The sequence below is a fragment of the Mus musculus genome, chromosome 9, assembly GCF_000001635.26.
Source record: "Mus musculus strain C57BL/6J chromosome 9, GRCm38.p6 C57BL/6J".
Taxonomy (NCBI): domain Eukaryota; kingdom Metazoa; phylum Chordata; class Mammalia; order Rodentia; family Muridae; genus Mus; species Mus musculus.
This window is the reverse complement of record NC_000075.6, coordinates 111,051,322-111,075,697: the sequence shown is the minus strand read 5'-3', so window position 1 is coordinate 111,075,697 and position 24,376 is coordinate 111,051,322. Positions and strand designations below refer to the sequence as shown.

Sequence of the window (24,376 nt, the reverse complement as noted above, 5' to 3'; positions counted from 1 at the left end):
TCAACAACAAGAGCTCCTCCTCTGAACTGCTGAGCCACCCCTCCTGTCTTCTCAACAGGTTTCCATGCAATAGTTTACTTTCCTTATGTATAAGAATATATTATATATACATCATGCTCTATCTAAATATATTTGTATATAATATTATATATATATATGTGTGTGTGTGTGTATATAATGTCAATGTCAGTGATGGGGTGCAAGCTCTGTGTTCTGCTCAAGATAGCTCTCTTGACAGCTCATGGGTTTTCTGACCAAATTCAGAAAATCTTCTAGACAAGATTCTAAAAGTTCTGTGTTAGTTCTCTAGATAGCTCACCTCTTGCAGACCAAAGGCCAGTCTTTTATCACCAAATATCTTTTATTTGCATATCAATTCAACCATTTACTCCCATTCTCTTCTTATTATCACATGAATCAGCATTTTATGATCTTAGCCCCTTGATTCTTAGAAAAATACAGCAAGTGCATTGGTAACATAGCAAGTCCTAGGCGGTTTGTTTGCTGGACACAGCACTGTTGGTTGTCAAATCTAGACATAGAGACTATTTATATGTGAGAAAGTTAGCTTTCTGTTTTCCAACTCTTTCACTGCCTAAGCTTGGCTATCCTGGAACTTGTTCTGTAGACAGACCTTGATTGCAGAAGTCTGACTGCCTTTGTAAATACAAACAATAAGCATATCTGGGTGGAACTACATCCTGAGATCACCACTCCCACCATGCCTGGACCTACATTTGCCCTGTGCCAGGCTGACTTGAACTCAGAAGTCTGCCTGCCTTTGTAAACACAAACAATAAGCTTCTCTGGGTGGGATCCTACCCTGAGCTCACCACTCCCTCACTGCCTGGTGCTCCTGTATTACTTGCACCATGAGCCTTGTTCTTTCCCTGTTCCTTTACTGACTCATTAGTGCAGTTCCATGAAGCTTCTCATATAATTCATATTGCATCTTTATGTTTTGAATAGTTGAGAAACCTTATTTATATATTCTTGAACTCATGTTTTCAGAGTGCTTTCCCACAGCCTTAAGGACTGTCCTGAAGGTCACAGCATTACCATTTTGCTGAGGAACATTAGACACATTCTTGCTTTCTGGACTTGTACTTTTTCTAATTATCCTGGAGTCATTAGCCCTGGCAGGGAGAATGTTCCCAGGAACATGGAAAATATGTACATTATTATGCAAAGAAGCCTTATGCCTACAGCAACTGTCCGCACTTGTGGAGACCCATGTCCTACTGACTCTGCTCAGAGGTGGAAACTGAGTCATACTGTCCCTTCCATGGCTATGCCAAACCTGGCAATTTATATATATAATATATTATATACTTATTACAGTCTAATATAAATATATATCACATATTTGTATAATTACATCAATATATTATTTGAACACTGTTTGGGGGAGGTTATGGAAACTTCAGGAGATGCTGCCTTGCTGGAAGAAGTGGATCACTGGGAAAAGCCTTGAGATTTTATAGCTCTGTCCCACTTCCTATTCTTGCTCTCTTTGTATCCTGTGTGAGGTTGAAAATGTGATCATCTAGCTTCCTGTTCTTGTTGTTGCTATGCCAACAAGAGGACTCTCTCCCTCTGTAGACACAAACCAAATGGAAGCTTTTCTTAAGTTCCTTTTGGTAGTGGCATTTTATCAGTGACATATATATATATATATATATATATATATATATCTCCAGGGATGATATATTAGGTCTTTTCCTATTGATTCTTTGTATTCTTCCTATGAGACATATACTAAGTGATTCTGTTCATTTAGAACTTAGGCATGGCTTGCCACAGAGTCCACATCTTAGGCTCCTGGTCTTCTACAACAAAGCCCCATAAATTCAGTGGCCTGTGGGAAACATAAGCTTATTTCTCACAGTTCTGAAGATTAAAGTCCAAGACCAAAGTCCCAGCAGAATGTCTCTGTGATGAGGGTCCTCTTCTTAGTTCATAGACAGTTTTTTCCTGGCTGGGGCCTTGTATGATGAAAGGCACACAGCAGCTCTCCAGCTTTTGTAAGGGTGCTAATACCATTTCCAAGGCACCATGATTGCCTCCAAAGGTTCCAATTTCCTACACCATCACATTAAGATTAGATTTCAACATGTGACATTAAAAATTATTTAAAATCTACTCTGTGAATTTTATACATGTTTACACTGTATTTTGTCCTATCTATCTCCAAATCCCCCTGGGCCAGTTGGCTAAGGAAGAAAACACTTGATATGGCTTAACTGATGAGTCTGCTCCATACAATGGAAGTAACCAGCTCTACTGCCACAGCTAATTCCACTCAGGGTGACTCTGTGGGACAGCGATGAAAGCCAGCTTGTCCTGGGGCAGAAGCCGGGTGAGTGGATTTCACTGCAGCTTGATCTATCTACATCAAGAGCTGGCGGGAAACTTAAATCCCCAGAGACTCGTTTTTTTCTGGATGATCAGGGATCAGGATCTGAAAATGAATAACAATGAAGGGGGCAGGGTGTGGTTCAACATCCTCTGCTTCTTCCCTCTCAGAGTGTCTAGACATGGCTGCCCATCAGGCTGGAAGGATGCAGCAGAGTTGGGAACAGGTGGAGGTCTGTAGGAATCCAGTCCAGCTGGGAGTGGGGTAGAGGGGGCTACTTCTCCTAGGATCTTAGTGTCACGGTTCTCTTAGGTGAAGGCCTTCTCCAATGATCCTCAATGAAATAGTTCTCTGAGACAATCTTAGCTTGTATACACACCTCCATCCGGCGAGGGCTTGTATATACTTTATTCAGGATGAACTAAAGGTTATGTAGTTTGGGGGAAGCGGGTGAGAATAACCAGGGTGGTCAAAGATCATAAGGTATTGAGATGCCTCATTAACACAGGGAGGCGCTCCAGGAATCTCAGGCTGAGATGTTCCTCAGGTAGCGAGGAGGAAACCCCAGTGACACAGGGGAGTTTGCCATTGTGCATCAAGCTCAGGGCTTTCCAGTAACGTCAGACTTCGACCTTAGCAGCAGGGTTTCATGACAGCAGGGGGCTGGACCTCAAGGAGCGGGAAGAGAAGACTATTGTCTCCCTGTGAATGTTCACTTATGCAGGCAAAGAACGTCTCCTACAGAGGTGGTCTCAACACTCAGTACAAAATGTCACTCACAGCTACCAGTCAGCCTCATTCCCCAGCCGCCCAGCGTCTGCCTGATGGACTTGTGAGCAGAGAGGCCCATAATGGCTGCATTACAGAGGCTGTGTAGAAGCTTACCAACTCGGACTCCCCAAGACCAAGGCAGGAAGTCAGGAGCGTCCAATGCCAAGTGGGTAATATGTCCATTCCTCTGAGAACAGTTCTCTGAGAGACCAGTCAGCCACCAGGTGGCAGGTTGATTCCACTGTCTGCCTTCTACCATAAATGTGGATTTATTTTCTCCACCTCTGCTTTTCCTGTTCCTAGGCTCTTGGGACAACATAATCACCCCGGTGGAATGCCCCGAGTGTGTGTCTGTTGAGTGAGTTTATTACTCGTTGCAAAGGAAGTGTAGTTGGCAAGAAGTTGAGGGCAATACGTTTTATGTGGCTTATCGGAGTCAGATTTGAGACGAAGAGCGTAACAAAAAAAAAAAAAAAAATGGAAATGAAATGGTGTGGGGACATGCTTGAAAAAAATTAATGCAGAGTATGCAGGTGACCTAGCTCAAGTGCTTCTTAAGGTGTACACACACTCTTAAGATAATTCATTAGCTCACAAATCCACTAATGGCAGAATAACTTTTTTTTTTTTTTAAGCCTAGGACAGCCTTGAACTTGCTGTGTAGCCCGGGCTGGCCTCAAACTCCAAAATTTTCACCCTCAGACTCACAAGTGCTAGTGTTACAGATGCATCCCATGGTGCCTGGCTTCAGTGAATCCATTCTGGAGAGTGAAGACCTAGTCAGCTCTTAAAGGAACCTCCTTACCCTACCTCTGTGTAGCTCATAAGGAGCCTCACAGTTCAGCAGGAGGCTTGGAGACGATAAATGATAATCCCCACCGTAGCGAAACCCAGACCTCAGTTTCCCAGTTGGTGCTACTAAATGGTTACGATGCCCAGCGGTGTGCTGGTTGTGGTTTCACAGCCACGTCAGGACAATCCCTCGCGTCCTTCCTTTCCAACGTGGGCCCCGCAGATTGGCTCCCAAAGAGAAGGGTGGCGAGAAGAAGTGCCGTTCTGCCATCAACGAGGCAGTGACCCGAGAATACACCATCAACATTCACAAGCGCATCCATGGAGTGGGCTTCCGGAAGCATGCTACTCCGGCACTCGAAGAAATTCGGAAGTTTGCCATGAAGGAAATGGGGACTCCAGATGTGCGCATTGACACCAGGCTCAATAAAGCCATCTGGGCCAAGGAAATAGGAATGTTCCATATCACATCTGAGTACGTTTGTCCAGAAAACGTAACGAGGATTAAGATTCACCAAACAAGCTCTGCACATTGGTAACTTATGTGCCTGTTACCGCGTTCAAAAATCTACAGACGGTCAATGTGGATGAGAACTAACCTGCTCATGTCAAATAAAGTTGCAGAACTGCAAAAAATAAAAATAAAAAATTAAAAAAAATTAAAACGCAGCCATATCAGTTTGTGCGGAGGATGAAGAATCCCAGCTCGTTACAGTTGCCAGTCTCTGATGTATAAATATTCCCACGATGGCTGATTTCAGGCTACCCAGGAACTCCCTGATCACTGAAGTTAGAAAAGGTGTCTCTTGTCATCTCTTTGCAGAAGCTGGTGCATCCACAGCCAGCCTGTTCCTCGTTCCCCAGTCTGGAGGGAAGTGGAGGACTTCCTGTGTTTCTGGCAAGTGTAACCTGCTGGCTGAGCTGAGCAAACCCAATACCATGTGCGGGAGGGCTAGAGTTGGGGGCAGGGGGAGGAAAATGAACCCTAGGGCTGGAGAGATGGAGCATTGATTAAGAGCACCTGTGACCCTTCAGAGAATCTGGGTGGGGTTCTTCTGTTCCTAGCATGCACACAGAGGCTCACAACTCTGTGACTCCAATACCAGGGGCAAGATGCCCTCTTCTGGCCTCTACGGGTACTGCGTGCATCTGGTGCACTATGTACAGACAGGCAAAAAACATCTGTACACATAAAAATCAAGGTAAACAAATGTTTTCTTAGAACCAATAGGTTTTATGAACCAGCTCTGGCTCGTATCAGATGGATTTCTTTGCTTTCACCAGCCTCAGTCTCCGTCTGTGTGTCTTTGAAGAGTATGCCCTCTTGTAGTGTTCTGAAACACAGCCTTGTGTGGTACCCCTCTTCCGGCCACATGATTCCTTCATGGGGGGGGGGGGTCCCCTCCGCAATGTATTCAGAAGCTACACTTTTTAAATTGCTGTATTTTATTTATCTTTTTAGCTTGGAATGGAAAGCTTATGATTGCATCATGGCTTTGCAGAGTAGACCTGGACTCTCACTTTCAGAGATCCTAATGGCATCCTTTTCAGACGTGACCATCCTTCATCTGTGTGGGAGCATTGCACAAGGGGAAATGCTGAAAGGTAAGGCATCACGAAGCTATGGTCCACACTGGTTTAAGCAGTCCAGGCAAGCGTGCTGGGGATATTGACCCTTTTTCTTAAATGACCCTTTACAAGGGACATTGAGACCTGGAGGCTCTGGGCTGGTTACCCAATTAAGCTAAATGAACAACAGAATCTAAGAACAATAAGCCTCTCAGACCTTAGGTTGCAAATTCAGGACATCTGGCCTTGTGACCATTTGATGGCTGAGCTGTGAGACAGCTACTGTGGAATTGGATCAATGTCACAGATGTTCTCTCTGGCTTTCTTTTGGCCTTTCTTCTTCTTCTTCTTCTTCTTCTTCTTCTTCTTCTTCTTCTTCTTCTTCTTCTTCTCCTTCTCCTTCTCCTTCTCCTTCTCCTTCTCCCTCTCCCTCTCCCTCTCCCTCTCCCTCTCCCTCTCCCTCTCCCTCTCCCTCTCCCTCTCCCTCTCCCTCTCCCTCTCCCTCTCCCTCCCCCTCCCCCTCTCCTCTTCCTCCTCCTCCTCCTGCTCCTTCCTCTCCCCACCCCCCCATCTCTGTACCAGGTCTAAGAGCATGCACTAAAACCAGGAAGGTGTTAAAGGAACCCAGGCCCCAGTGTGTTGGGAACAGCACGTGGATACAGAATGATACACGATTTGTGCTTTGTGTGCTGTTCTGAGTCAGTGGGAGCAGAAAAGCCATTTCTCCCTGAGACTCCTGACAAAGATTAACTCAAAAGTTCCTTACTCCTTTTCGTTAATGTATTTGCTGTGTTGCCCAAAGGAGAGAGGGGATGATGGCCTTTGTTCAGCAATTTCTTCTATGCCTTAGATTAGACTCTTAGATTTGGGCTCAGGGTTCAAGCCCCATGCTGGGCTGCAGATGATGCCTGTGCCCTGAACCGCCTGATGCCAGACCCTACTTGTCCTTGGGGGTTGGAGATGAGGTGGCATGGAATCAATGGCACAGACACCAGGAGCAGGTGAGAACGCTGCAGCAAGCTCATATGAATGCTGTGGAAAGCTTGTTTAATAATTCATGGGGGTGGAGGGTTAGCCCTTCATACTCTCCACCCACATCCCATTGGTCCCATATCTTCCAAGCAGCAGTTCCCAATTGGTTGGCATTGTCTGCATCAGCAATCTTTGGTCTCTCGGGCAGTCTTCAACTAAGTCCTGCAGGAGTTGCTTTTGGAGCTTCACAGCCCCCCCTCCCCCCACTTATGCAGAGGCGGCCACCCCCACAGTTTAGCAGAAACCAAAGTTCTTTTAAATAAATCAAGCTCACTCTTGTGCCAATGACATCTAGGTTTAGCCTTTCTTCTTCTATGCAGTATTGTTAGGGATTTGCTTTCAAAATTATCCATTCAGGAAAGACATATTGAAAAGCAACTATGTCTGCGTTTGACAGTAACAAGTCACAAGTTCCTGTGTGTGTATGCAAGCACACACACACACACACACACACACACACACAAACACACACACACACACAGTGCTGAGCTTACCAAATCAGCTTTTTTTTATAGCTCAGACTAGCTCTGCCAAAACATAACGACACTTCAGCCTTTAGGGAACAGATCTGTCTCACAGAGAACTCGAACCCAAGAATGGTTCTTCTGACATCTCATGGTATTATCAACACAAACAAAACTCTGACTCATACAACCCACTCCTTGTTCTTTGCTTCAGAAACAGAGGATCCCCTTTATCCTCGCAAGCATGTTCAATTGAACCCACAGTTTCTAACATAGCAGTTCTCCACGAGGAGATGATAATGGCCCAGTGGGACATCCAGTCATATCTGGGGATATTTTGGTTGTCACGGGGGGTGGGGGGGGGTGGCAACTTGTAGGTGAAGGCCAGAGATACAATTCAACACTCTGTAGTGTACATAGAAATCTCTGGAGCTTCCAGTCACTCTAACAAAATACCTCAGCAAAACAACTTACGGGAGGAAACATCTCAGTTGATGGTTTCAGAAGCCAGGATGAGGAGGTCAATCAGGGTGGCTTACACAACGGTAGCCAGAGAGCAGAGAGAGAAAGCATCCCTGACTTGGTTGCTTTTCTGCTTTTTACCCTTTTATTCTATCAAGGACAGTAGCTAGGGGATGGTACTGCCTACAGCCGGGGTGCCCCCTTTTTGTTAACCCTCTTGAAATGCTTTCCAATGTGTGATTGATTAATCTACCAGGTGCCTCTCTCTCTTAATCTAATCAACAAGTCGAAGATTAAAATTAACTATCACATTTTGTAGTAAGAATTTATTCAACACAGGATGTCTACATGGCCATGATTGGGAACCTTACTATAGTGACTTCAACTCATTAGTTTCATGAAGGTGAACTGGTTCAGGTTTTTGCAGCTGACTCCAGACTCGAGGGATATTTCAGATTCTTTGTATGGCCCCAGGGTACTTAAACTCTCCAAACACTGTTCTCAACTATACATGTGTGTCACCCCAGCAATGTGTATCTACTGACAGCTTCACGCCACCATGAGCCCCACCAGGGGGGTCAGAATGCCTCTCTCTCTCTCTCTCAGGCCTCATCAGTGACAAGAGTGGACCTAAAAGCCAAGTGTCATCTGTCCTCTAAGAGCCGATGTGTCCTTAGATCACCTTAGTACTAGTCTATTTCAGATTATTGTCTGAGGGGTGTGGTCTCTCTCACTACAGAAATTACAGGGAGTTTCATTGGGAATGGTACGTAGTGTTGACATAAAAACTCAACTCTCAGCTCAATGTGGATAAAAGTAGTTTATTCTAGCGTCAAATATGAGTGACCATGGCCTGGGAACACAGGCTCAGGTTTGTGGGGCCAGAAGGCTGTGTGTGACTGGGAGAAAGAGTGAGGAGGTTGAGATATGTCCCAACCTCTGAAACCTCATCCTGCGACTGCTTCCTCCCTGCTCTGGACCTGCATGTCCCAGCGTACACGTAGCCTTATGACCCCCACCTCTGGCCCCCTTGACATAGTCACATAGCCTGGTGGCCAGGCAACAGGTTAAACATCCTCTCTCCTTATAAGGACATGCCCATGTGATTCATGTAATTTATGTCAAATAGCCCAAAGAGTTGTTTGTGAGCTTTGAAACCTGGGGCTGAGAACATAGCAGAACAGGCCAGGACATGCCTGGGCAGGCCCGTTGTCACATGTCCTGACTGTCCTAGTGCCTCCCTATCTCCCGTCCTTCTGACAGTCTGTTGATGTTTAAATGGACCAATCATGTGAAACCGCGCCAATTCCTCCCCCAGCCCCACCCCTTTTCTATAAAAGTCCCTAGCTTCCAAGCCTCGGGGTCGAAACCACTGTCTCCTGTGTGAGATATGTTTCGAACCAGAGCTCCTCCATTTTGGCTCCACCATGTGGTCAACACCTCTGTCTCCTGCGGGAGATACGTGTCGGCCTGGAGCTCTGTCATTAAACTACCTCATGCTTTTACATCAAAAAAAAAAAAAAAGGACATGCCCAGCAAGCACCTGGAATACCTCTTCCTACAAACGAAGCATCCCCAGCACCCCGGCACCAGCCAATGATGTACATTCACCCAGAAAACCCTACCCATTCCCCAAGGTTGGTACAGCCCTTGTCATCCTCCCCCCATCCTCAATAAAGAGAACTGTTTCACTGAAAACCGTCCCTGGGGAAGGTTATTTCTACTGTATTCATGAAGACCAAGACCCTGCCTAATCCACCCAGCCTGGCTAAGCTTCTCTCCCTCCAGTCCAGTCTGCTGTGCAACGGGCTCAGGCACCCTGCGGGGAGAAGCAAGCCAGTTTAGCACAGGTTACCCCATCTAGTGGTAATGTCCCCTAGGTCCAGGCACCTGAACACTTGGTCCCAGTAGTGATGCTGTTCAAGGAGATTGGGAGATGCAGCCATGCTGAGAGAAAATTACTAGGAGCTGGCTTTGAGAGAAGACAGCCTTGATTCACTTCTACTCTCTCCTTCTTTTTCATGTTTGTGGTTGAAGACGTGATCTCTACCTTCCTGCTCCTGGTGCTGCACCTGCTATGGCTCCCTGCCAGTAATAGACTCATCTGCCTGGAACTAGGAGCCAAGATAAACTCTTCCTTTTTTAAGTTGCCTTGGACATGAGGTTTTATCACAGCAGCAGAACAGTAATTAATACATCTCACATTCCACATTCCAACGTGGGAGTATTTCATGATGGTTTTGGGTTTTGTTGGTGTTTTGGATCAGTTTTTGGCTTTTTAAAGTGTACACTTGTGTACATTAAGTGCATCATATATGTCTGTGTGAGAGTGTTGGATCCTCTGGAACCGGAGTTACAGTTAGTTGTGAGCTACCATGTGGAATCTGGGACTTGAACCAGGGTCCTCTGGAAGAGCAGCCAGTGCTCTTAACCACTGAGCCATCTCTCCAGTCCTCATGAAGTTTTTATAGTAACAGAATAAAGAAAATTATAGATCAAGCACCTTTAAGCACATTGGTGGATTACGAGAAAAGCAATGAAAACTCAGCTATAGGCCTCAGGTACTATCTGATGATCCTTAGCCTTGTGGTTGGTGGAAGTAGTGGTTTCGTTAAATTGATACATTCCAAAGGCTTTTGTTCTGTTACTCACAGAATGTCAGGATCTTCCCTGAAGTAGACAAGGAATATCTATTTAGGGAGCTAGTTAGTTCAAGGTAAATTTTCATTAGGCTCTGGGCCTGCAACACTCTAAACTCTCCATAATTATTGAAGTTCCAACCAGTTAAGTAGGTCTTACAGAATGTTTCTTTGAAGGTATAGCATCTTTCTAGAAACTTCCATTCCCACAGGAAAACAGCAGTGTGTGGAGATGGCAACTTCAGGGAATGGTGAGTGGCCTCTTTTTGTTTATTGCAATTTAAAGTACTGATTTGGGGGTGTTTGTGCCCTTGCCATGGCCCACGTGTGGGGTCAGAGGACAACCTTCAGGAGTCAGTTCTTTCTTCCCACTCACTGAATCCTGGGGTCAAACTCCAGCCATCAGCCTTAATGGCAGACACCTTTACCCACTGGGCCTTGTCACTGGCCCCTAGTGGCTTCTTGCGTGGAAAGAAAGTAGAAGCTGGGACTGAAGGCTGGGATGCAGAGGATAGGTGACAGGGCCTTGGACACTTGTAGGGTAGGAAGAGGTCCTAACACAGTTTGGCACTGTGTCTGAGGTCTGTGTTGGCATAGGCAAGTTGAAGACAGAGGTCGAGATGGAGGTGTGGGCAGTGCTGCTTCCAGAGCACAAATAACTACCTGGGTGTGGACTTAAGGAAAGGTGGGAGGCCAAGGCTGGGCTCCCAACCTCGTGAAATGAAGAACACTGATTTTAAGGTACAGGACAAGGGCTTCAACTTTCAACACTGACTGAGTTAGGAGTCCTGAGAGACATGCAGGCAATACCGGGGGAAGCTGGTAGTAAGTTCGTCAGAATATCGGTCTACACCTGGCAGTAGGCACCAGTAGCAGTAGAAAAAATGATGCACACAGAACCCAGAGCCATGCAGGTAGGTAGCAAAAGAACAAGGAAAGAGGCTGAAGATGGAGCCCAGTGGGTAAAGTGCTCGTCTTGCACACACGAGGACTTGAGTTTGATCCCCAGAACCCAGTCGTGTTTTTGGCAAACGCTTATAATCTCAGTGCTGGGAAGTTGGGGCTTAATGGCCAGCCAGCCTAGCCCACGTGACAAGCTCTAGGCCAATGAGAAACCATGTCTCAAAAAGAAAAAGGTGACAGCTTGCAAAGATCATCACCCAAGGTTGTCCTCTGGCCTCCATATGAATACTCGACAACGCGCGCGCACACACACACACACACACACACACACACACACTACATGGAGGAGAGATTCCAGGAGGAGTCAGAAGCGCCAGCAGTGTCAAGTGCTGCTGAGATGTGAAATAAGATAAAAGTAGACAAAACAGGATGCAGTCAGAAAGGCTGACCTCTTGACCCCTGCCTGGTTTGTCCTTGCTTGATCCTGACCTGAAGATTTTCCTTTTTCCCCTAAAGTACCACGTCAGTCCCCAAGTCCAGCGCTCCCGGGAAGGCCCGGGACCAACCTTGTGGCTTGGAGGTCTTGGCTCCCTGGGATAAGAGCCCCTTCCCAACATTCTTCCTAGAGGTTGTGGCTGAGTCATTTGAGACAAGATGGAGAACACAGGTTGTGAATTCTGGGCAGTTTGGAGCTGGCTCAAATCGAGTCCTTTGAAGCTGTTGGTCCTGGGACCAGAGAGGCAGTATAGCCTCTGGGGAGCTTCTGGGCCTGACCCTGGAAGAGGCTGACAAGAAGAAAGCAAGATCTTCACAGTGCCCAGCTTGGCTCACAGGGGCCTGGGCAGGACCCAAGACAGCCACCCAAGCTGCAGAGAAGGCTCCACTGAACCCTTGCCCTACATAACTAAATGGGTCACATTCTATTAAACGGATTCTCTCTCTCTCTCTCTCTCTCTCTCTCTCTCTCCCTCTCCCTCTCCCTCTCCCTCTCCCTCTCCCTCTCCCTCTCCCTCTCCCTCTCCCTCTCCCTCTCCCTCTCCCTCTCCCTCTCCCTCTCTCTCTCTCTGTGTGTGTGTGTGTGTGTGTATTTTGCTGGGAATAGAATCTTTAGCCTCATGCATTCTAGACAAGTACTTTGTCACTAAACTATATTCCCAGCTCCTAAAGAAATATTTTAACTGCAAATGCTTTTGTGCGTGCATGTCCCTGTATGCATTTTTTACAGGTTTGTCAGTACAAGTGGAAGTCAGAGGTCAATCCTGTGTGTAGTTCCTCAAGACACTTTCCTCACTTTTTGAGACAGGATTGACCCAGAATTTCTTGTTTCAGCTTGGTTGGCTGGGCAGGGAGAACCAGGGATCTATCTGTTTGGGCTATGATGCCTTTATCTTTTTGACATGAGATCTGGGAACTGACTAAGCCATCTCCCCTGATCCCTATATTGCTTTTGATAATTTCTTATTCATGTGAGATATGGTTAATATTGGGCCTGTGTCTGACCCACCCAGCCCAGCCCTGTGAAAACTGGAGAGTGACTAAATTCCTAGGGACTAAGAAGGGGGAGATGGAGGGGAGGGGTTAGGAGGGCTTCTCAGTTTCTCTCTGACCTTTCTTTGCACTTGATGACAGCAGCGAACCCAATGATCAGGGGCAACATGAGCAGCGGGGCCTCACAAGACACATGACTTCTTCTTTTAATGTGCTTGTGCCCTGGCGTGGGTTCCCTGGACTTACGACATTCTGGGTTTGGAAATCTTCATTTCCATTTCTTGTCATCTTGGGTAAACACAATTTTTAGAAAGCCTGGAGACCCTCAAGGTCACAGAGGATGCCGTGGTGTCTTCCCAGATGCCCTTCTACAGGATCATTGTGCCTGGTTCCCTCAGTCTGTCCTCCGGACAGTGCCATCTCCCAGGGGACAACTGAAGACAATGGGGAATGTCAGGAACCTGGTCTGGTCACCAAAGTCCAGGGTAGCTCTTAAGAGCCATCCCAGCTCCACGCCTCATGTAGGACCAGCTGAGGGTCACCACGTTGTAGCCATTGCCTCTTCTTCCCGGTGCTGCCTAATTCTATCCCTTACAGAGAGGTCTGCTGGGAGGCCTTGCACCGCAAGTTTTCTGTGCACACTTCTGCCTCTCAAAGCTCTGGTTCCTAGGAATCCAATCCGGAGACTGACTCTTGATTTCAGTGCTCTTTTTCACAGAAAGTGACAATAGACAAAATGCCACGAGCCACCTCGACTTTCAATGCCTTCCCTTATCTTGTCCCATCTCTGGGGCACAAAGAAATGACCCTGAAAATGACAAATCATGACTGTTTGCTCTTCCAGTGTGCTGCATAGTAATGAATAGCTAAGTAGAGAGAAAAATATAGTTACATAGATAGGTGATAGATAGATGAATGATTAATATCTAAAAGATGTGTAGGTAATAGATAATATAGATAAGATAATATAGATAATGATAGATTGATAAATATGAGAAAATAGATATTTGAAAGGAATATATTAAATTACAGTATTCTTTTTTTGTTTTGTTTTTTGAGACAGGGTTTCTCTGTGTAGCCCTGGCTGTCCTGGAACTCACTTTGTAGACCAGGCTGGCCTCGAACTCAGAAATCTGCCTGCCTCTACCTCCTGAGTGCTGGGATTAAAGGCGTGTGCCACCACGCCTGGCAAATTACAGTATTCTTAAGAAACTAATGCCTATTTCTCAATTTCAAGATAAGTCCCGGGCTGGCGAGATGGCTCAGTGGTTAAGAGCACCGACTGCTCTTTCGAAGGTCCTGAGTTCAAATCCCAGCAACCACATGGTGACTCACAACCACCCATAATGAGATCTGACACCCTCTTCTGGTGCATCTGAAGACAGCTACAGTGTACTAATGAATAATAATAAATAAATCTAAAAAAAAAAAGTCCCTGAAAACTGAGACCCTCTGGCATCATCTCCCTAGTATCCTCCATCCTGTCATCAAACTGAATACAAAGTGTCAGTCAGAAACCACAGCAGCTACTGGAGCAAGAGACATTGTATATAAAAATTACCATCCCAGAGGATGGGCTATGACTAGAGCAAGGAGAGAGACACAGAACACAGGAAAGGCAGTGCAGGGAGCAGCCATCGCCTCCAGGCTAACATGGAACATCCAAAAAAGGAGACTTGGAAGATGTCCAGGGTCCTTCTCCGAAGGTGGCTGGCACACTGTATCCTTTGCTTTTTAAACTGAGTTAAGCCAGGAATGGTGGCACATATCTTCAATCCCATCATAAGCAGAGGCAGGCAGGTCTCTGTGAATTCAGGGCCAGCCTGGTTCATCTAGCAAGCAAGTTCCAGGTCAGACAGGGTTTCACAGTGGGAGACCTTTATGTATATAAATATATTTTTAAATAATTATATCATATATTATTATATTATTTACATGTAACTATATCTAAAATTAATATAGTACACAATCACATACATATAATTAATATTATATTGTCAATTATATTAATAATTAATAATAAATTATTAATAAAGCAATCCATACTTTATTAATTAAATCAACTAAATAGTTAACTTTAGTGGTTATGTATTAATTATAGATTTATGTAATTAATTATAGTTTATATTATTAATAACATATAATTAAAGTATTGATACATAAATCTCATAGCAATTAATAATTAGTTAAATAATTAATAGAAAATAAATGGTTGACACTTAATAAATATTATAATACATTGATAATAACATGTAAATAAACATGAACATATAAATATATGCTATATATAAATATGTAATGTATATTACGTATATAAACATATAATACATGTTTGAAGAGACAGTCAATAGACTGGGAGGAGTATCTCTGCATCTTTGGTGAAAACATTGCTTCCTCTGCAGTAAGAACATTGTAACAGGAAACATAACACAATGAGTGTTGTTTATGGGACCAGTCCTTTGCAGCTTCCCTGCCCATCCTCACCTTGGCTGTCTCTCACTATGAATCTCCTAACCATTCTAGTCTTCCTCCGTTTACTTTGCCCTGAAGACCCCTTGACTACCAACTATCAATGCACTTGATCTATGTATTAGTCAGGGCTCTCTAGAGTCATCGAACTTATGGGTAGACTCTATATAGTAAGGGAACTTGTTGATGTCCAACTCCCCAACAATGGACAGCAGCAGCTGTGGACGGAAGCCCAAGGATCTAGTAATTGCTCAGTCCCACGAGGCAAGCAGGCTAAGAAAAGAGAGCGAATCTTCTTTCTTCCAATGTCCTTATGTAGTTTTCCAACAGAAGGTGTGGCTCAGATTACAGGTGTGTGCCACCATGCCTGGTCCGGGACTTGCTTTGTCCCAGATGACCTTGAACTCAGAGAGTTCCCTGTCTTAATCTTCTGGGATTCATGACCACTATGCCTCAAGATGCTCATGGTTAGAAACTTGTATCTCCCAGCCTCCAGATTAGGATCACAGGTGAGCCTTCCAATTCTGGACTGTATTTCACTCCAGATATAGTCAAGTTTACAACCAGGAATAGCCACTACAATCTATTTTGTTTTTAATCTGTTGACTAGGAACTCTCCGAGGGTCAGGATTTTTGCCTCTTTCACTCACTGGTTTTCTGTCCTTCATCTAGTGTAGGGATGGGCACATGCTAGGTACCATAGAAATGTTTGTTGAGTGAATGAGTGATCACATGTAGGAAAGTACATGGGATGGCATCTCAGACCGATAGCAGGTTGAGTTACAATGACTAGGAGGAACTCAGACCTTCAACGCTAAGGCTTGTGAGCCTCAAATCAGCTATAGAAGGCACTTGGCTTTTACAAGGATAAATGCTGTGGTTTCAGTAAAGGCCACCTCAAGACTCGTGTGCAAAAAGTCCTCAGTCTGGGTACTTTGAGAGGTAATAGGACCGTTAAAAGGTAGAAGTGTGGTAGCAGAAGGAATTGGGGTGACTGGAGATTGTACTTGAAGGGAATATTAGGATCCCAGCCCCCCCCCCTTCACTTCACAGCTAACATTAAGGGAATAGCTTTCTGAGCCATGAGCTCCCACACAGTGCACTGCCTCATCACAATCCCAGAGGCAAAGGGCTGAGTGACCACAGACTGAGGCTTTCGGGAGAGGCTTGTTCTCCTTTTAAAAGTTAATTGCCTCAAATACCGTGTCACTCTGATGGAAAGCTGATAAGACAGTGCTCCGTGTGCTCACAGATGACAAAGCTTCCCGCAGACCTCTGGGTCAGAGGTGTACTTTCTTCTTTCCCATAGCCTTAAAGAAAACAACGAAGACGGGTGAGGATGTGAGGAAAGAGGAACCTTTTACTCCTAGTGGTAATGTACGCTGGTCTAGCCATGACGGAAATCAGTGTGACAACGGTCACTCAGGGACAGATCACTTGACCAGTGTGCATGTGGTTCTAGGCTCAATCCCCAATAGTGGCAAAAAGTTAAAAAATAGAAATGAACATCAGAGTGGAAGTTCCTCAAAAATGGACAAACAACAACAACAAAACTAAAAACAGAACTCCCATGAAACCCGGCTGCACCACTCCTGCATAGATGCTCAAGCAACTCTATGATGTCAGACCTCAGAGGTACTTTCAGCAGTAAAGGAAAATCAAAACTATTACATGTGCAGGAAACTGAAACTGAAAATCATGATGTAAAGTGAAGTAAGCCAAACCCAGAAGGACACATATTGCCTATTTTCTCTTTTAGGTGGAATCTAGACCTAAATGTGTATCTGTGCGTGTGTATGCACACATGTGTATGTACATGTGAATGCACATGTATGTGCACATGTGTGTGCATGCATATGTGTGCACATGTATATATGTGTGTGCATGTGTGTGAGTATATATGTGTGTGTCTCAGAGAGAGAGGGAGAGAGAGAGAGAGAGAGAGAGAGAGAGAGACTGATAAGATGAGAAAGGAGGCCATGATGGGGGAGGAAGGGATCTTAGGCAAAGAACAAGAGAAAAGTTATGATGGGATACATGTGACATGAAAGCAGAAGGAGAAACAGTCATGGGGTAGAAAGATGACCAACAAGAAGGGGCAGGGAAAGGGTTAGGGATGAATAAGAACAACGAATAGTGGCACATATGCATGAATATGCCATAATGAAATACTTTCTTTTGTATGCTAATTTGGAAAAAAAATAATCCTATGGCCTGAATGTGGACAGGCAAATGCTGGGAATCAGACCAAAATCAAGCAATACTGGAAGTTAGGGCCACACGACGAGAGAAGTCGGAGCGATCTTGAATTTACAGACCTGTCCTTTTCCTGGAGAGATTTTAGTTTACCATCAGGGTGTAACACAAAGCACAGAAAGCATATAGGGGACCGACTACCACCTCCACCCCTTACGCATCTAATGAGCACTGTGAATGCTTGTGAGTCTGCCTCCTGTCTAGGACTGAACTATGAACCACTTCCCTTACTCACAGGCCAGGTGTCATGGTGTGGCTCCGGGACATCTAGCTGCAGAAGGGAGAGATCTCAGGAGGCTGACAGCTCAGGGGACCCTGGACTGTAGCCATGTCCACGGGTAGACAGGGCATCCTGGGACCTGGAGATTCCCACTCATGCATAGATACCCCCTACTGGGGGAGGAGAGACCTTATTAGGAAGTGCCTCCGTTCTGGGTTCTCCCTGCTCCAGGGTGAGTTTCATTTTCTGTCCTAGCTTCCAGGATGCTCGGGGCTTAATGTTCACTCATGTTTATCTGGGCTCTTTTCTTTCTGTTTTCTTATTGGTCTCTTCATTACCTATTTCTGTTTTTATAGTTACACTTTCCGTTTCACATGCTGATAATGCAAAGGATGTGCCTAAATCACAGACATCACCTAGTCCCCAGATTAGGTCAGCCATAGCTACACAGAGTCGTGGGCCTGAGGGCAGTTTACACATGCTTCCCGCCCCTCCCCCCCAACTCTTTGAAGTTCTTCTTCTTCTTCTTGAAATACCCATCTTTAACCAGCATCCTTCTCCTCCCGCCCACTCCCTTCCACTCCAAGACCAGGCAACTGTCCAATTCCTTTCTTCATCCCCATTCTCCATTGGAAACCAAGTCTCCCCTCCTCACAGTCCACCTGACCGTGTCCCACACGTCCTCACACAGGACTTTCCCCCGGGGCTTCCCCTGAGCGGGGTCAGCTACATCAAGTGTCCCAGCATCAACTGCTTCCTTCCAGCTGCTTGCAACACTCTTTGCTTTCTGACGTAGGAATGCTCACACCAGACTTGCATTTAGCAGCGCTCCTTTTCTGTCCAGCTCTGTCCCCAACCTCCTTCCCGACTGATACCACTTGCTTCCATGTTCTCTGGTGAGTATGGACACGTTTGTACTCTGGAAACTGTTATCTACTCAGGGAACTTATGTCAGAAGCCAGGGGGTGGGGTGGTGCGTCTCGGCTTCTGACATCACACTCTGATTATCACTGGAAGCAGGCGTGGGTTAGTGTCCTTATCCGAGGCAGCCTGGAGGACAGCTGGCTAAGAGGTACAGAGAAGTCAAACTTGGGATACCGGGAGAGGGAGAGATGAAAACAACTTCTCAATTTCTCTGCGGCTGACAGAAGCTCCTGAGAGAGGCTTTCAGAACTTGATTCCAGCTGGCCCGTGAAAGCTGTGTCTGGACGGGAGAGCCTCAGAGGAATAAACAGTGCCTTCTCTGGCTTCTCCGGGTCATGACCAGTCTGTTCAGAAGGAAGTGGTGTTTCTCTGACCCCACTGTTCCCACAGCCCCCTGGATGGTAGATCATGGGGCTGCACCCTTCCCCACCCTTGGGAACTCAGTCAAACGGTTATCTTTATCTCGCCAGCTTGTCCTCGTGCTTGACCAGCGCAGTTTCACTTTTGCAAACATCTGTTTATATCCCTTGAGAGAAAAAATATCAAGCAACCTGCCTCAAACGACGCTGTTTTGTCCGGTGAGCAAGGTAAGAAACTGTTTTAAACATCTGGGAAGTAGGCGGGCACCAACTTCTGAAGCTTAAGCCAGTCTCTGGTTGTTTTTAACTCTTTGTTTTCTTAGATCCTATCTCCCACGTAGAGTCTCGTTTCAACCAAAGAACTTAAGTGGCTTTAACGTCCCTGACTCTTTCTGTACCAGGCAGTTTCTGTCACATTAGCAGCGTGGTCCCTGGGTGCTTAATGAGGAGATTTGAGTACGGCCGCCCACGCTGGGGTGGGGGGTGGGGGCATAGTTACTTTCAGTCTTTGGCTGTCGGATGGAGGGGAATCATGACCTCTGGTTTCCCCACAGGACAGCCTCCGATGGATAACTACACAGTGGCCCCGGACGATGAATATGATGTCCTAATCTTAGACGACTACCTGGACAACAGTGGGCCGGACCAAGTTCCGGCCCCCGAGTTCCTCTCCCCCCAGCAGGTGCTGCAGTTCTGCTGCGCGGTGTTTGCGGTGGGTCTCTTGGACAACGTGCTGGCGGTGTTTATCTTGGTGAAATACAAAGGACTCAAGAATCTGGGGAACATCTACTTCCTAAACCTGGCACTTTCAAACCTGTGTTTCCTGCTTCCCCTGCCGTTCTGGGCCCATACTGCAGCACACGGGGAAAGCCCTGGCAATGGGACCTGTAAAGTTCTTGTCGGACTCCACTCCTCGGGCTTATACAGCGAGGTGTTTTCCAACATCCTCCTCCTTGTGCAAGGATACAGGGTGTTTTCCCAAGGGCGACTGGCCTCCATCTTCACGACAGTGTCTTGTGGTATTGTTGCGTGCATCCTGGCATGGGCCATGGCTACTGCGCTCTCTTTGCCCGAGTCTGTGTTTTATGAGCCTCGGATGGAAAGACAGAAACACAAGTGTGCCTTTGGCAAACCTCACTTCTTGCCAATCGAAGCGCCGCTCTGGAAGTACGTTCTGACGTCAAAAATGATCATCTTGGTACTTGCTTTTCCTCTGCTGGTTTTTATAATCTGCTGCAGGCAACTGAGGAGAAGGCAGAGCTTCAGGGAGAGACAGTACGACCTCCACAAGCCGGCTCTTGTCATAACGGGCGTGTTCCTTTTGATGTGGGCGCCTTACAACACTGTGCTTTTCCTGTCTGCTTTCCAGGAACACTTGTCCCTGCAGGATGAGAAGAGCAGCTACCACCTGGACGCAAGTGTTCAGGTCACACAGCTGGTAGCGACCACCCACTGCTGCGTCAACCCGCTGCTCTATTTGCTTCTTGACCGGAAGGCCTTTATGAGATACCTTCGCAGCCTGTTCCCACGGTGCAATGATATCCCCTATCAAAGTAGTGGAGGCTATCAGCAAGCGCCTCCAAGGGAAGGTCATGGCAGGCCCATTGAACTGTACAGCAATTTGCATCAAAGGCAGGATATAATATAATATAAACACTCAACCTTGTCTCTTCACATTGTTTTATGCCATTTTTATATGTTTGTATAAAAATAGAATATAAGAGGAAAGGGGGCTGGTTAATGAACATTTACTACTAAGCGTTGAATTTGTCTCTGGCACACGGTTAAGTTATTTATAAAGGTGAATTCCACTCTTCCTCTTTAGCGTTTGTCCGCAGTGTGGGCGTGGGCGGTGTGCATTCCATAAACTGAAGCTCGGTAGTTGTCCAAAGTTACATAACTATAAAGTGGCAAAACTGATGTGTAAACTCAGAGATCACTGGCCCCAGAGTCTGTGAGTTATCCAAGCGTGCCAGCCTTTCAGTAACTGTCAGCTAGCAGTGGTGGCATGTCTGTCATCCCAGCACTCTAGGAGGCGGAGGCAGGAGGCATCTCACAAATGCAAGTATAACCTGACTTCCCCCAACCTCAATTCTTTTTTTTTTGTTGTTGTTGTTGTTCATCAAAATACATGCAATAAATATATATATTTTTAAAGCACATCTTGAAGGTTGGGATTATAGTTTTGTTGGTAGAACATTAGCCCCCCAAGCCCAGCTTTGATCTATAGCATGGCATCTACCTAGTATGATCATGCCCATTTTGTTTTGTTTTGGGAGGCAGGGTTTCTCTGTGTAGCCCTGGCTGTCCAAGAACTCTCTTTGTAGTCGAGGCTAGCCTTGAACTCAGAGATGTGCCTGCCTCTGTTTCCTGAGTGCTAACACCTGGTGATGCCCATCTCAATATCAGCTCAACTCAAGAGGTGGACACAGAAAGATGAGAAGTTCAAGGTCATTCTTGGCTGTAGAGTTAGTTCAAGGTCACCTGGATCCATTAGACCCTGTCTTTAAAAAAAAAAAAAAAAACCCTAAGCCCAAATTGACCAAATTCTAAGTTAGAAGCAAGTGTTGGCTCATGTTCCTGCAGGCCCTGAGAGGTGCTGGCTGCGTGGTAGCGGTGCAAGCCAATGGCAAGGTCTGGTGGAACCTGCTGGGCTCTCTTGACTACTCACTATACTCAGGTTTGTCTGATTCTTCCAGCCCTTGAGTCCTCCGAGGTTTCAGAGTCTGTATTATGAAGGCTCTGTGTCTTAGGAAAGTTAACAAGAGCAGATGTAAAAGTCTATTTAGAAATGTTGGAGTGAAGGAGCGCTGTGACCTTTGAAATATAACACATCCCTCAGGCCTTGTTAGCCTTCGACTACAAATAAGTTCCCACTTCCTTTAGAAGCTGAGTTACACTGGGGGTGGAGGGGGCACCTGCCGGTCAGCAGATAGGCCAGCTCTTTGCCCAGGGATACAGGTCTCAGAGTACAGAGATCTATGAGTGTCCCCTCTTCCTGTGTTAGTGTTCAGAGCTGGACTCCTCACTCCACCGGGGCCGAGGGCTTGTGGCCACAGATCTTCTTTTACAGCTACAATGAGGCTACTAAGTTGGGCAAGATGGGGAGGCAAAGAGTGTAACTAGAGCATCCTCCCAAGGATCCCAGGGCAAAGGGTTCTCCCATGGCATAGGTTAATGTCAGTCACCATCATAGCAGAAGGAAAAGAAATGAAGGCCAGGCAGCGAGGTGGCTCAGCGTGTGGCGACCTTTGTTGTGTAAGCCTGGTGAGCTGAGTCAGTACCCAGAACCTACATGAAGGTGGGAGGAGAGAACTGGCTTTGAAAGTTGTCCTCTGACTTCCACACATGTGCTTTTGCTTGTGTGGAAACATACACACACATGCATATGTACACACATATACATGCACACACAAGCACACACAAACACACACAGATATGCACACATTCATACACACACACATGCACATACATGCATGCACACACACTCATGCAAACACATGCACACACATGCACACATACACACAAACACACATACACACACGAAAGCACACAGATATGTGCACACATGCACACACTCACACACATGTGCACACATGCATACATACACATATGCATACACACTCATGCACACACACACACACATTTTAAATGTCTCCAAGAAACTAAAATTGGAATTCTTGTGTATTGCTGGTGGGAATATAAAATGACACAACCAGTTCAGAAAGAGATTTTTTTCTTTGTTTTTCAAGACAGAGTTTCTCTGTTAGCCCTGGCTGTCCTGGAACTCACTCTCTAGACCAGGCTGACTTTGAATTCAGAGATATGCCTGCCTTTGCCTCCTGAGTGCTGGGATCAAAGGCATGTGCCACTATCGCCCCAAGATGAAAGTTTCTTTAAAAGCTAAATATATAGTTACCAGTCATTCCACTTCTAAATGCGTACCAAAGAAAATTGAAGTAGGAAACAACCCTGCACACACTTATTCACAGACTTTCACGGAAGCTGTATTTATACGGCTGTAAGCTGCCGTTGATCCACCGGTTCCTCAACAGATGAATGGAGAAAGAGCCGTAGACTGCGGAATCATGTGGCTTTATGCATGAAGTCTTAAAAGGCGGAGCAGAAGATGGCTTCTGCTCAGTTATATATTCCAATTTCCAATGTGTTAAGTTTTGTTTTTATTTGGATAAAATTTTAGAAAGCACAATCTAATCCTTGGTGGCTGAAGCTGTGGTTATTTCGGATGCTTAGATAGGAAGCATATGGGATTCATTAGAAAAGGCACAAGGACAATGAGGAGGCTGGTGGACGTGTTCATTATCTGGATGGAAGTGTTTGCACTAACACTGTCGTCTATTCTGCATCAACTGTACTCCAGTATGGCTGCCTTTAAAAGCCTCTGGGGGCCCTCTGATGTCTTAGTGCAGGCTGTCTCTGAGACAGCCTGGGGTCCTCTGCTGCTCAGGTTTCCATCAGATACTCAGAGTTTCCGCGAAGCACAAGGGAAGACCTCCCATCTCTACCACTGACTAAGGAGGAGAGTAGGGACAGCACACTACAAGGAGCACAGTTGCAAGACAGACAGACAGACAGACTCAGGAAGAGAGTGTCTCAGCAGGCATGCAAGAGGGTCGGGGATTTCAGGACTATCATCTCATCACAGACTTAAGGTCTTTCCTCTCCAACCACTTCTGTTCCATGTCAAACAGAAGTCTCCGAGGGGATCACATCGCTCCCTGATACTTAGCGATAGGGATGAACTCAAAGGACGGCCTTGTCAGAATTTCCAGAATGAAAGTTCAGAAAGTGGAAAGATCTGGAAATCCTAATGGGAGCTGTAAGGAAGAGAGATGCTGAGAATCAAGAGTGGGTATGGTATGATGTACTCAAAACCCGAATCTGCAAGGCCTTTCTTCTGCGTTAGACTAAGTAGACTGTTCCTTAAGCATAAACAAACTTGAGGCCAAGTGAGATGGCTCAGAAGGTGAGGGTGCTTACCGTCGGGCTGGTGACCCTATTTGGGCCCCTGGATCCACAGAGTGGAAGGAGAGAGCCAACTCCAAGCCGTCCTCTGACTTCTATATTTATGCTTGGGTACACACACTAATAAAACTGTAACAAAATTAAAAATAGCACTAGCTTTTCTATTTCCCACAAATACTATAATTAAAAAAAACTAACAAACAGAAAAATGACTAGTGTAGTTAAAAATATAGTGCTTCTCTTTTGCTTGCAAGTTATTTGCCAGTGGAAGAAACTTTTGATTGGTCTTGTCTGTGAGAAGGCCTGTCACTGTAGAATATTGTGGTAGGTGAGGCTGAGGCTTGGGCCAGCCATCAGCCTTCAGTCTTACCATGGCAGCCATACAAAGACAGATCTTGTGTCTGGGCACTGAAATCCACCCTTCCAGCTCTCTAGACCACACTGCCTAGGAAAGGGACCACACATTCTCAGGAAAGGGTGTAGACATCCCAGCAGGGATGAAGATATGGTTCTCTAGCCCTCAGATATCAGACTATTGAAACAACGAAAGGAGTTGGATTTTCCCCAGGAATCTCATGATAGAGAAGGGGAGCTGGGTGGGCATCTTGTCTTCTGGGAAGAGATTTCACACAGTTCTGAGCACTTGTTAGACCACCTTTCAGGACAGACTAGACTGGAGACAATGT

At 45.9% G+C, this 24,376-nt stretch overlaps 1 protein-coding gene, 1 non-coding gene and 1 pseudogene across 4 annotated transcripts; 2 read left to right on the top strand and 1 right to left on the bottom strand.

Annotated features, from left to right (window-relative positions):
* Window positions 1–241: 241 nt before the first annotated feature.
* On the bottom strand, window positions 242–304 carry Gm26409. The gene has a single exon (XR_003948444.1). It is a non-coding gene; the product is annotated as a U7 small nuclear RNA (small nuclear RNA).
* Rp31-ps19 (ribosomal protein L31, pseudogene 19) lies at window positions 4,141–4,549 on the top strand (annotated as a pseudogene).
* Ccrl2 (chemokine (C-C motif) receptor-like 2) lies at window positions 18,180–20,864 on the top strand. 3 transcript variants are annotated; one of them, NM_001302376.1, is made up of 3 exons: window positions 18,180–18,317; window positions 18,816–18,932; window positions 19,259–20,864. In NM_001302376.1, the coding sequence occupies exon 3, from the start codon at window positions 19,270–19,272 to the stop codon at window positions 20,350–20,352; it is 1,083 nt and encodes a 360-aa protein (NP_001289305.1). In that variant the 5' UTR covers window positions 18,180–18,317; window positions 18,816–18,932; window positions 19,259–19,269; the 3' UTR covers window positions 20,353–20,864. The 3 variants fall into 3 exon arrangements, with proteins under 3 accessions (NP_001289305.1, NP_059494.2, NP_001289306.1); NM_001302377.1 differs by lacking the exon at window positions 18,180–18,317 and adding an exon at window positions 18,454–18,493; NM_017466.5 differs by lacking the exon at window positions 18,180–18,317 and having other exon boundaries at window positions 18,428–18,932.
* Window positions 20,865–24,376: the final 3,512 nt, after the last annotated feature.